This window comes from Echinococcus granulosus (genome assembly GCF_000524195.1).
Source record: "Echinococcus granulosus chromosome Unknown EG_S00165, whole genome shotgun sequence".
NCBI classification, from domain to species: Eukaryota; Metazoa; Platyhelminthes; class Cestoda; order Cyclophyllidea; family Taeniidae; genus Echinococcus; species Echinococcus granulosus.
This window is the reverse complement of record NW_020170545.1, coordinates 56,100-68,525: the sequence shown is the minus strand read 5'-3', so window position 1 is coordinate 68,525 and position 12,426 is coordinate 56,100. Positions and strand designations below refer to the sequence as shown.

The 12,426-nt window shown below is 42.3% G+C and overlaps 3 protein-coding genes across 3 annotated transcripts; 2 read left to right on the top strand and 1 right to left on the bottom strand. All coding sequences in view use genetic code 11, as the record gives it.

Moving 5' to 3' along the window:
- Positions 1-3,931: 3,931 nt before the first annotated feature.
- Positions 3,932-5,154, bottom strand: EGR_09758 (Receptor expression-enhancing protein; the record flags this gene model as incomplete). Its single annotated transcript, XM_024499007.1, has 5 exons — positions 3,932-3,990; positions 4,310-4,454; positions 4,732-4,879; positions 4,902-4,995; positions 5,031-5,154. 5 exons carry the CDS (start codon positions 5,152-5,154, stop codon positions 3,932-3,934), a joined length of 570 nt encoding a protein of 189 aa, XP_024346577.1.
- A 1,481-nt stretch (positions 5,155-6,635) lies between these two features.
- EGR_09757 (hypothetical protein) lies at positions 6,636-7,402 on the top strand (the record flags this gene model as incomplete). The annotated part of the gene is made up of 4 exons (XM_024499006.1): positions 6,636-6,663; positions 6,694-6,860; positions 6,929-7,217; positions 7,308-7,402. The coding sequence occupies 4 exons, from the start codon at positions 6,636-6,638 to the stop codon at positions 7,400-7,402; spliced, it is 579 nt and encodes a 192-aa protein (XP_024346576.1).
- An 817-nt stretch (positions 7,403-8,219) lies between these two features.
- EGR_09756 (hypothetical protein) lies at positions 8,220-10,050 on the top strand (the record flags this gene model as incomplete). The annotated part of the gene is made up of 3 exons (XM_024499005.1): positions 8,220-8,348; positions 9,514-9,540; positions 9,676-10,050. The coding sequence occupies 3 exons, from the start codon at positions 8,220-8,222 to the stop codon at positions 10,048-10,050; spliced, it is 531 nt and encodes a 176-aa protein (XP_024346575.1).
- Between the last annotated feature and the right edge of the window lie 2,376 nt (positions 10,051-12,426).

The window sequence follows — 12,426 nt, the reverse complement described above, 5'->3', positions numbered from 1 at the left end:
AAACTCATTTGACACTTGACGGTGAGTTGTACAAGAGGAAATTTTCACCATCAATTTAGAGCATTGCAAAGCCTTAATTACTTATTTCGCTCTTCGTTTTGGATTCGCGGGCACTTAAGTCTCCGCCTTTGTACTTCCACCGGACGATATGGCCTTCGGGCCATGCTAGTAACCCCTCAGTCCTTCTGTGCCTCAGCAGTACTCACTATGCCTCACTGTCATGACTCCTTTCGTCTTCAGGAAAGACTCAGAACGCTACAGCATTGTATGCAGAGTTTACCTTTATAAATTGCACCCAAAAACTGAATCAAACCAATATGAACTCAAATGGCTTTATCGGCTCAGTGGACTGCGCACTTGGCCCTTTGTAGATGCGGTTAATATACTCTTTCTGTTTACATAGTGTGAGCTAGTTTAAGTAAATATTACCCCTTAACAGTCGACTATGCCTCTTTTACCACTAGTCGACCGTCTGTCTCAAAGAACGCTGGATGAAGTACAAAGCTAAGTTAGGACATAGGTCGAATGATATATTTGCAATTCAAAATGCGGCGAAAACCCACATTTCCATAATACAACGGCAGATGTAACCTCAGAATATAGCGCTAATAGTTTTTGAGCTTGCAAAGCGGCTGTACTTGGCTAGACCACGAAATACGTTGATCCTTTCAACCTATTAACAGAAAATTTGGTGATTCGTGTCAAACTTCTGGATGAAATTGTAAATTTATCGTATATTAAGGCATGAAAACTAGAAACACCGCACTCAACCCACAGAGATAGGAGATTAAGCAGGGAATAAATTCATCATCTATGAGGCCGATAAATCAGAAAAATAAACGCATTTTTGTTCAATCACCGCAAGCAAGGCGTCAGGTAAGATGCTGACCACGGCTACGCGACACCATCTCACGCGGATTACCATGAAGTTCACCGATCAAGCTCGAGGTCAGATGAAGCGTATTCACGAGCAAGATGACCACGTGGTGGCTGGAAGCAGCAGCTAGGCGGTTTATACCCAATGTTGAAGTTAAACCACCACTACCGTCTCTAGAGCATGGAGTCCGAGTTAAGTGAAGCTCCTCTAACGTAAACGATTGATTCTAAAAAAGTTATTCGTAAATTTAGTGGCAAAGGTCTGTCTATGCCAATGCCTAGCTCACCCTAATTTGCATAACCTCTTAGGGCAATCCCTATTATGTAGGTTGGCATAGAAAGTTGTTCAATTAACAGTAACGAATCAGTAGCAAAGGTGTCAATGTCAGTCAGGCAACTTCTGTCCCACAACAAACTCCTTCACAAAGCAGACGGAGAATGATAAAGTGTTTCTTTAATGTTCATAACTAAAAGGCGATGTTGCTGGGTACACAAGAGCAAGGGCCAAAATGCTTTGAGATTGTTCAAGTGACTTTGGTGGAGGGTGCACCTAATTTAACCCCAAATATGACATTATTAGTGAACCCAATTGACAAAATTTCTAGTACTTCTCAGCATCACCTTCCTCACACACTTTCCATTTTCAAATTATCAAGGTAAACAAACTTCCCATTCGTCAATGTGAACACACAGAAGCAAATGGTTAAACTCAGGTGAAATATTTCTAGAAGCGATGGAATGTGTCCAAACTCCAACAGCACATCAACCTTAACCAATGAAGTTCCAGAGGAATACGATAATATCCTTAGGAGCTGAATTCCATTAAACATTTATTATCCCAATTGGAGGCGCAGTCGTGAGTTGCCTGTAACGTCAGTGAAATTCAAGCTCCTACAGCAGCCATTTGGTCTTCGTGATGGTAGTATAGTTAGCTCATTGCCTGCGACGGAACAAATTTATGATAGGAAACTAGAAATAGCATACCAGAGCGGATTCCAAGCTCCGTAACGTGGGAATCCTCAATCTCCCACGATTCAAATTTCACTTTCATGGCACAGAGTCCTGCTCATGTCACTTATATTGCCAGTCTCAACTCTTCTGCTCTTTGGTAATAAAAATGCCCTCTGACTTAGAAAAATTTGGAAATAACTTGGAAGACGCATTAAAGGCGGCGTTGGCGAACTCACCTCAAAAGAACAACAGACCCTATTTCGTCAACTGGATATTCCATCCCAGAACTTCTCCGAAGGAAGGTGTCTTCTGCAGAAGAGGTGAAGGCACCTCATCGACTTCTAACTGTTGTTCCAATCATGAGCTCTACAGGACGGCCAGTGCAAGAGGGAAGCTAATTTTGAAGGGAAACAGTCCACACTTGCTTGAACGCGAAAGCGTAAACAATTGTGGGCACGAATTGACTTAAGTTTCTAAATACTTTGCGATATTTGACATTCAACATGAAGTTAGTGACGCCTGCTTGATATTCCAGTGGCACACTAACACCATCGTTCGCAGCTATTGCAACAGTTCAAATGCGATAAGGGATCACCGCTAGTTAAGCGACGAGGGTCTTCTATAAGGATGGGGAAACTCAAACAAAACCCTCAAGCATAAAGTGGACCTGGAAAGCCGTCCCTCATGTTCGCAAGGCACTACACTAAGAGGTGTTGAGTCGCTACAGGAATCCCAGTCCTGACTCCTCGCTGTCAATTAATGTAAGCGATTCATCTCTAAGATATCGCCAATCTAGATCGTTTGTTTTTCATCCATTTACTTTATTACTTATCTTATAAAGTTAAAAGAAACAATTAGTCTATTCAAAAGTCTAGAACGAGTGTTTAGCGAACCAACCGATGACGAAAACAATCTCCGATTAGCTGGGAAAATCCCCTTATTTTAATAGCTGTTAGGATTCCGAAAAAAAACTCTTTAAATAGGATGATAATATGATCAGATTTCAAGAATAAATATCAAAGCTTATGATCACTTATAGAGAAATACGCTTCCTTGAGCTACTTTATACAGATGAAAACAACGCAATGTGGAGCCGCGACGAAACGACAAAACGCTCCCGAATAATATTCGTCGGGTGAAATGCAGCAATGGGCTGTCTCATAAGCTCATCAAAGGGTAAAATCGACTACGTTGTGGGCCCGGATACTGAACTGTTTGAATGTGACCGAAAAAAAACGCAAGTGTCCACAGACCGTCAAGACTACACATCCTACTACCCTAAATTCAATCAATCTACTCGTGACACGATCCGTCGCGACCAGTTATTGCAAAATGACGTCTATGAACACCGTCCTTTCCAAAATGTATAACCTAAGGATAGTCAAAACCCACATGTCCCAAAGCACAAGGACATGCAAAACCCGCCAAGGGCCAGCCAAAACACCACCCGGCGAACCACCGTCACTTCCGCAACGAAGATTCGCGTGGGAGAGTACGACCTAGCACGAGAAGCATTGCTACTAAAAGTACACAATTTTCTTCAGTGTCTCACATGACCTCACCCGTTTTGCTTATTTTAAAGCAAAAGGAAAACGCGCCCTCGCCACCATTAGTGCCACGAGCTAAGTTGTGGAAAACTGACTGGAAGGCGATCTTTCAATATCGAGCAGAACCAGCGTCCGATCTCTCCCACAAGATTCACTCCAGAGTTGTTTTGGGTGGCCATGCTGGGATCGCAGCACACCCCGGCTGGTAATACTCTAGTCGACAGCAGTTTCTTTCACTACAAATTCAAACTTTCGTTAGAAACCACTAAATACACCACGCAGCCTAACAGCGTAAATCACCAAGGGCATCGAAACCAAATAAAGGAACGGAATTAGCTTAGAGTATAATACCATCAAAGGACAACGAAAAGGAGAAATAAGTTACACAAAACGGGAAGCAATGCGCAAAGAAGTCGATGAAATGTCGACAGCGCCGTCATAAATCCAAAATCTACCAACGCGCATCGAGATGAGGAAGCTGAACTGAGTTGAAGTAGCAGAGGCGAAGATAAACTTCGAAGTTGAAGAGATGAAAATGAGAAAAGTCGATGCGACCTCTATTCATGGGTCTCAGAAACAAGGTTTCGAGCCACCGCCGCAGCAGCATCGGATTTCGCTAAGGCGCAAGGATAAACAGGAAAGCTACATTAAAGATGCAACGATAAAGCAGAGATGAGTTAATTACGCCATACAAACCGGCTCACTAGGACACCAAAAGAGCGATAACAAGATGCGAAAGTAGGAGTGCCCCTACCCTTTTTAGACGAGCATAATGGGCAGAAAACTTACAAACTACGTCGGACTGCAGTACTGAACGCCAGACTTACAAATAGAAGGAATAAAGTGCAAAATATATTAACAGCCATGCCAGCGTTGCGAAATTATCTAGAGTTATGAGAATAAAGTACGACATAGCAAAGTGGAAACAAGCATACCTTTGTCGACAAATTTGCCGACCTCATCGGCCGCGCGGTCAATGTCGTTCTCGTACTTCAGGATATAGGGACGGATAAACTTGTTGTACAACAAAACCGATCCATTGAAATTTCCAGGAATCATCAGGTAGATCAGGAAAATACACTGAAGCAAAGTAAAATGGCTTAGTTTCATGTGGTACAGCGAATGTAATTGATAAAAAATGTGAGGGAAAAGGAGTTACAGGAATATGGCGGCAGTATACTAAAAGTGCAACATCATTTCGTCCACAAATCTAAATCCAGATGGCAAAAAAGCACAGACTAACATACACTGAGGCTACAAATCACGTACAGCAATCTACGTACTAGTTACGAAAAGCACTCGGTGACAGTGGCAGCGGGAAACAAAGGCTAAAACCAACAAAAGTTGGACAATCTACCTTCTGGAGGGCGTAAAGCGGTATCCAGTAAAGGCAAAGATCCGTGAAGGTTTCAACCAGGGCAAAAGCTGCGTATACAACCCAGTAAGTAAGCCATTTGGTGTCGTCATCCTTACATGGAGACTCAATGGCTTTAATTCTGAAGGAACTGAAACATAACAAAAACCTACGAGCAATACGCAGGATAGATGAAGCCAATAAAATTAGCCAGAAACGTCGCTCCCCACCCAACCATTAAATAAAGTGTAATAAGTGCAATCAGCCCTGTAAATGACGTTAAAACCAATAACGAAAAGCACCATAGACAATGTATTCCTTTTTAACCCCAGTTTTGTCCTGGATCGTGCCAAGAGCGTCCGTAAAAGCGTTTTTCTCCCTCAGCTTTTTATTCAGTGAATCCCGGGCCTTGTTGATGTACTCCATATCTTGAACTGAAATTCTCTAGTAAAGGAAGGAGCGAGTGCAGCTCAAAATGAATAATTGAAACAAAGAAAATCTCCACTTATAAATCAAATAGCTACTTACATTGATCTTTTTTGGCACCTTTAAAATTTTAAACGATTTAAAATCAAATTTAAAGCCAAAAGTTTGCGTACTGAGTCTGAAACTAGCCAAAGTGTAGGAAATCATTGTGATTTAAAAATCGATGTGCTGTAACACAGGGATTACACCACTCACCATTCTTTGCATTTTTTAAAGGCATGCCACAATAAAATCAATGTCTTGTGTATTGCCTAAAAAGAGGCGAGAGGTGCATTTAAAAAATGCAATTATTGGGCCATTTATCTAATCACAAGTTGAACTGCAGCGCCCTGAGTCCATTCTAAAGCCCTACAAAACCACACTATTAAGATAAACATGTTTCTTTGAAGGCAGAAGGGCTGAGAGGCTAATGGCGTGGCTTAACACTCACATCGTGAAGAAGAAGCTATCAAATCCAGTCCAAAGTGGTTTCGTAATCGAAACTGCCAGTTTGGTCACAACACCTGCCTCATTTAGCCTTAAGTCTAGGTAACAAGTTGCAAAGAAGGTCCGCCATTGAAACTCCGCTAGGCACTCTAGCCTCGGAGCATGGTAGCCAGTTCCAATCCACTCTGCGGTTCGATTATACATTTGCTGCTCAAGTGTCACCCTTTTGTAAAAATGGTTAAGATCTTGCTTATCAACACCCAAAGGTATTATTCTTCTACCTGGATGTTTCAGCCTGCGCGGCCTGGGCCTCAGTTCAGAAACATGATGCTCTGGCCATGTCCATGGGACTATATGCTAGAGGCAAAACCTGTGCTTTTCTAATGTGCTTTGTAAAAAGGGCAACAAAGTTAATTTAAGCTTTTTAATAAAGGAATGGTCTGAAATCCCCGAATTATTGAGGAACTCCCTGTCCCGATTTCCTTATGCCTGTACCCATCCGATTTGATTTCAGCTTTAAGACATGTCATAATCAAATTGGCCTCTTTGTCCATAAGGTGTGAAGGCCAGAGGAGAGAAGATAAATGTGGAACATGCTACACTAGCACAATGCCTTTCAGCTAATCCTTGGCCCCTTCTGGCCTGGTGAGTCTCAGCGCGCCAATATAAAAATCCAGGTTACAAATTGTATTGTTTTTAACGTTTGCGTTTTTGAATTAAGTATTATTTTTTTACTAATTGTATTGACGGAGACAGCCATTTAGTACCAATCTCTTTAATCACTTCACCAAGTTATTTTAAATGGATTTTATCTTACCCCAGTCATTTTTACAGATTGCATTAATTACGTGTTTAATTGCAGTGTTTTTTAGAAATTTCTAGTGAGCGCTGTTGTCTTTGTTATTTATTTGATCCCATAAATTTGAGTCAGCTGTAAGATATGGCGGCCACTGTGGTTTCGTGTGAAATTACCTTGGTGTTTGTGTTTCTGTGGTATGGCTGAACCACTGAATTTACAGGCGGGTAAGTAAATGCGACACATCTACTGCTTAGACATTGAGAGAGCTATTGAGCTTCTTGACAACTTGCTGAAATGCCCCGATTTACAACCGGCAAAATTAGCTTCACTCCAAAGAATCCTTCAGTCCGACTTCTTTAGTATGGTCAGGGAAGTGTATGAGCATATCTACGAAACCGTTGACGTCTCAAGTTCTGAGAGCGTGCGTCTTGTGTTTTGATTTCTTTAAACGCAGCTTTTTCTACGGAAACTCCCGTCTTCTCTTCTTAGGTCAGGGCAAGTGCCACAGCGAAAGCCACTGTTGCTGCTTTCGCGGCGAGCGAAGGTCATGCACATCCCAGAGTTGTGGAGTTGCCCAAAACGGAGGAAGGTCTTGGTTTTAATGTGATGGGGGGCAAAGAGCAGAATTCACCCATCTACATCAGTCGTGTCATCCCGGGTGGTGTTGCTCATCGTCAAGGCAAACTCAAACGCGGTGATCAACTTCTCTCGGTGAATGGCATTTCCGTCGAGAATGAGAACCATGAGAGAGCTGTTGAGCTTCTAAAATCAGCTCAAGGTAACTCGCCCGTCTTTCTCTCAGGCCAACAAATCGAAATATTACGTAATCAGTACACTGTTGGTGCTATTTTCGTCTTGTTTGCTCTAGGTACTGTGCGGCTTGTTGTGCGTTACACACCAAAGGTTTTGGATGAAATGGAGGCGAGGTTTGACAAACAAAGGACGCGACGGAGGGCTAATTAGGCCGTCGGAAGTACTCTATATTCTGTGATGATCCAGTAACCCCCTCCCTTAAATGCTCCCTTTTACCTATGCTACTGTTATCTCACGAACTCTTGCTTCCAACTAATTTTGTCTTTACAATTTAATACTGAGTCTCAGTGCTAATCTATTTTTCGTGCTTGAGCATTTTTCCATCGTACACTGAAAGCCGTAGTGTAGATACTAGACCCGAATTTCACTAATTGAGGCTGTCACCTTCGTGGTCTCTAGTTAATTACCTTCAACCAAGTTTTGTTTTATCAAAACTGATTTTAATGATCTTTTCGTGGTAGAAACTTGCTGACTTACCCTACCCATTTACCTAGTGGCGCCTGGATGATGAGACGTGTCGATCTATGTAGTATATAGAATTAGAATGTGACTATTATTCACTAATATAGGAGCTTTGAGGACGAATTTACTGTAAAAGTTTAAGTTGCAGGACGAATCAGCCAGTTGCGTTTACACGGTCAGTTTACACGGGTTTTATGAATCCTATCCTGGTTAGGATTTTCGTTGGGCAGGCAGTTCTGCGCCCAGGACCCCTGAATGTGTAGATGGTTGAGTTTCGTGCGTCGAAGCACTGTAGCATTCGTCTGAAGCGTTACGTCATTGCCTTAGTAGCAAACGTGGGGACCTCGCTGTCACGTATCCAGGTCTTAATATCATTTTTTCATATTGGATCGCAAGTTCCGTACCTTCATTTGTGCAGTCTCCTTGACGTAATTACCCCTTGACTAACACGTGGGGTGAATTTCAAAAATGTCAATTAAGTGACTGACTTGTTAGTGCAAGAAGTATGAACTGTTTAGATCCTGCGGAAATACCAACTATTCAGCCGTTTGATGTGGACACATTCGAGGATAAGGACCACCTTGGTAATAAGGTGGACGCCAGCGCTGTGCAAATATGCGGGTTTCACCCTAAGGTACGACAAGTTATGCGCCACAACACCTTTGGTACACCTTAATTTTTTTTCGTAGACAGTTGTTCTGAAGTATTTTAGTCAAAAAAGAGAAAATATGTTTATTTGATGTTTCAGACAGAATGAGTCTAAAATGGTCACTTCGACTTTATTGAAGGGACCCAGAAAGCTCTGAGCAATACTTGTTCAGCTTGTAATCCTGACATCGCTTTAATGCTTTTTTGTTTAGGCACATAGGAGGGGGGGAGGGGAGGAGTTTATTTCAGTGGCAGAACTTCAAATATACCTATTCGCTTTAATAAAGAAAATTTCCCCTTGCTCTTAAATTTTAGATGTACAATTTCAGCAAATTACAAGCAGGCAAAATGTGTCTAAATTGCAGTTACTAATAGCTTTGCTATTAATAAATTGGCTTCGTCTTGAACGCTAGGCTTTGAAAGAGATTATTTTCATGGAAAGAGAATGAAGATTCCTCCAGGGATTGCGGAAAATGAAGTCATTCTTAAAACTGGATAAAAGACCCTTCATTACTACGCTCTATGCCATCCTTTTCCAGGCGCAACTTCATTAGGGATGAGGATCATACGGGCCTTCTTTAGAAATGCTCGCTTAAGGTTAATTAGTCGTTCGACTTCCCAGCATTGATAAAGCTTGAATAGTGGCCAAAAGCCACTTGGGGGCAGGTCAGTGAAAGGTCAAGCAATTTCCTAGGCGAGCGGTAAATATCAAAATATCTACCCATATTTTAAGTACTGCTGAATCGTCCCAAATAGCCACCCCAGCTACTTAACTGTAGGGCCCTTCTTTGCTGCTCCTTTTGCAAGGCTGCATTAGATACTCACGCTATGACCAATGGAACAGAAAGATTGCAAAATTGCTAATCGAAATGCCAAGAACTGGGACGCCGTGGCAAGGAGACCTGAGTCAAGGTCAGGGAAAGTGAGAATGCCGAGCAGGTGACTGCATGCCGAGAACAAGTGCCACCTTATTCATTAATTTCCGCTCTAAGTTATCCCCGTGGCCACACCGTTCTGCTTCGACTTGAAACTATAGTTGAGATAGGAACAAAAGTTATATATTAGCTTTCCATTGAGCCAAGAAGACGCTAGCATATCCCCTTAATTTCGATTTCCATATATTCCTTCTCTTTATGGGTTTTCTATTACAGGAAGTGACTGGCTTTGAAATACTTAAGGTAAGTTCATTCTTTTCAAGAGGCGTAGTTAGTGTTACCTTTCCGTCATTTGCTGAGAAGTAGAACACTTAGGCTAACTTTACGTCGCTAATGTCCTACTTTCATTCATTCTTGTCAATTAGTTCTCCTTTTAAGGAAAAGAATGATCTTCAACTTCTTCAGGCAGCAACACCAGTTTCAGTAGAGGAACAAGAGTTAGCCTGGGAGCAGTGCAGTGCTGTATACAACGTAATTCTCGCAGCGATTATTGGCACGGTAATTGTTGTACACTTCGCCTTCCTCCTCCACGCTCTCTGGGGTGCGATCAAGCGTGCCTGCATCAAACAGACGCACCTGCGAACTCATGGAGCTGATGAGGTTGGGGAGGACGAGGTACCTCTCACCTACACGCCCAACTACGTGTGGTACGCTGGGGATGGAAAAATACCCTTGAAAGGTCTGGCACAGGAGGACTTTATTGACTTTGAGCGCTATGCCCACTTTGTCTATGCGCAATCACATGAGCCCTAGTGGCATATGTCCGACTCGGTATCCGTATTATAAAGAGGGTACACACTTGGTCTGCATACTTGATATCTTTTATTAATATGTTCACGAATTTTTGAGGCTAGGCTTGGAGGGAGTTCTTCAGATTGAATTAACTGCTTGAGCAAATAAAGTATTTTTGTGATGCATAACGGAATCGATTAATCAAATTTTAAGGTTGGGTTTTTAGTTTAATATAGAGGTCAAGAAGACTTTTCAGCCCCTAAGCAGAAAACTTTTTTTTCATTTGCGTCCAATCCAAGAGCATCAAAAGAACTGGGAATGGTAAGCACGTTTTTTCTAGGAAATTTCACTGAGAAAAATTAGTATCCGTAACTGAAATAATCTTAACTGTCCAAAATGAATTACTGGTTATTTAGTGGTCCAAAGAGGCTGCAGACAATTTACTACATTCCCTTCGTTTCCAACCGCTACGGCGACGGGGTTTAAGAATGAAATTGAAGAAAGACCTTTCCCGAATGTGATTGGCTGTATTTAGGTGTAAAATTAACCAATCGCATTGCGCGTTCTGGTGGCGCATCGTGTCCCAAGTTCCCATATATTCGCCGAAATCTTAGTATTTGCTATGTTGTGCTGACGGAAAAGTAGCCTGTGACTTACAAAAATAAAAACCTTATTGACTGTGCGGCTAATGGATGATTCTTAGTACCGCAAATTTTGTAGTTCAGTGGTAAAATAGACCCTTGTCATTAGCGAGGAAATGAGAGCAACAGGATTTCAAGATCGGGTATGCGTTACAGTGGGATAGCTGTGTAGACGCACAAAGTACTTACACAAAGAGACGTGACATGAGCTAGTTTTATTGCATTGGAGACTTTGTTAGACATTTCAATTCCTCAACTTCTTTGAATGCTTTGTACAGAAGGCTTGAGGGAATCATTGTCTGTTTAGTCAGATAGATGTTGTGGAGAAATGCTCCATAACTTGAGCATAACTGAAAGTGCTCTGAAGTATAACGACCTTTTTTTCGAATTTTGAGTGTAACACCATAGGCCTATTCGGTCTCTACGCTGGTTCCATGGAGCTATAGTGCCCTGCGTCTGTCCTGACGACAAAAGAAGTCAATACTAGGACAAAAGATGTAGCGCTGCCATGCAAAAGGGTTGGAGGCTGCTGGCATGTTCCAAAGGCCATGTCGCTTAGCGGAAGTTAAATCTCGAAGCCTTAAGTGCCCGTGAAACTCTATGAGATACACAAATCATCAAAGTGTTACATGACTCCCCTTGGTCAACCTCCCGCATCGGCCATTACAACATAGTCGGTGCCGAATTTGCGTGTAATTGACATGACAGCTAGCCAACTGAAACATCACGAATCCCCAGGGGCAATTTCACTAAATCTGGTGGTTCGTCCTGTTTGGGAGCTGTATGTATGTATGGCGTCCATTCCTACTTGTCACTATGTTCTCACTTCACTGCTGCCCAACTGTGCCCAGCTAGATACTATCCAGATGGTTGAGAGGTGGAGGAATTATCACATGCTCACTTCATTGACATCTTCATGAAGGTTCCATGGACAGCTCCATAACAAACTTTTCCAAATGGTTCATGACCACGGCTAGTGTAAATAGCAGTCGCGCGAGACGCTGGACTAAAGTAGTTGCAGGAGGTAGACGCTATTTTCAACCCTTTTGTTAAAGGTCATCACAGCTTCCCATCACGTTAAGACTTAGCATTCAGGAATGGAAATCAAGGTGGTTGTCCCTTACAATGCGACTCGCTCTCCGCTACCACCAGTGTACTACAAATCCACGAGCTGAATTGCAGACCCCCTAAATAATGATATCCAATTCTCATATACTGCATTCGAATGTTTATCTAGCCATATCCAGTTAAGGAGACAGGTGTTGGAACTTGTCTTCATAACAAAAACGACAGGAAACTCATCAAATCTTTATACCAGCCTCGTTTGATACTTGGCAGTGGGACGATGCATTAACAAATCACGAATAACTCCTCGACCTCAGGATTGTACTTTATTTACTTCAGGTAAAACCATGGAGCTTACCAGCTGTTGGTAGCTGGAAAACGCTCAACACCACTGGATTAAGTTCTAAAATGAAAAATCAAAGTCCTTACATGCGGCAAAAAAGAATCAAGTCATTAAAATAAATGCCGACCTCCAGGTGGTTAGTAAATCGTCCAATGCCCAGCCCACTGCAATACTAGGACACAGAGGAGGAAGATGCAAAGATCGACCTACCAGCACGGCATCGCCATTGACACAAGGTGGGAAATGCACGATTAGATAGCGGTTTGGCATACCGCTTTCGGGTGGAAAATAGCGCTATCCACCAGTGAGACTATTATCGTAGGACGAATTCCAAAATCACCTTCAACT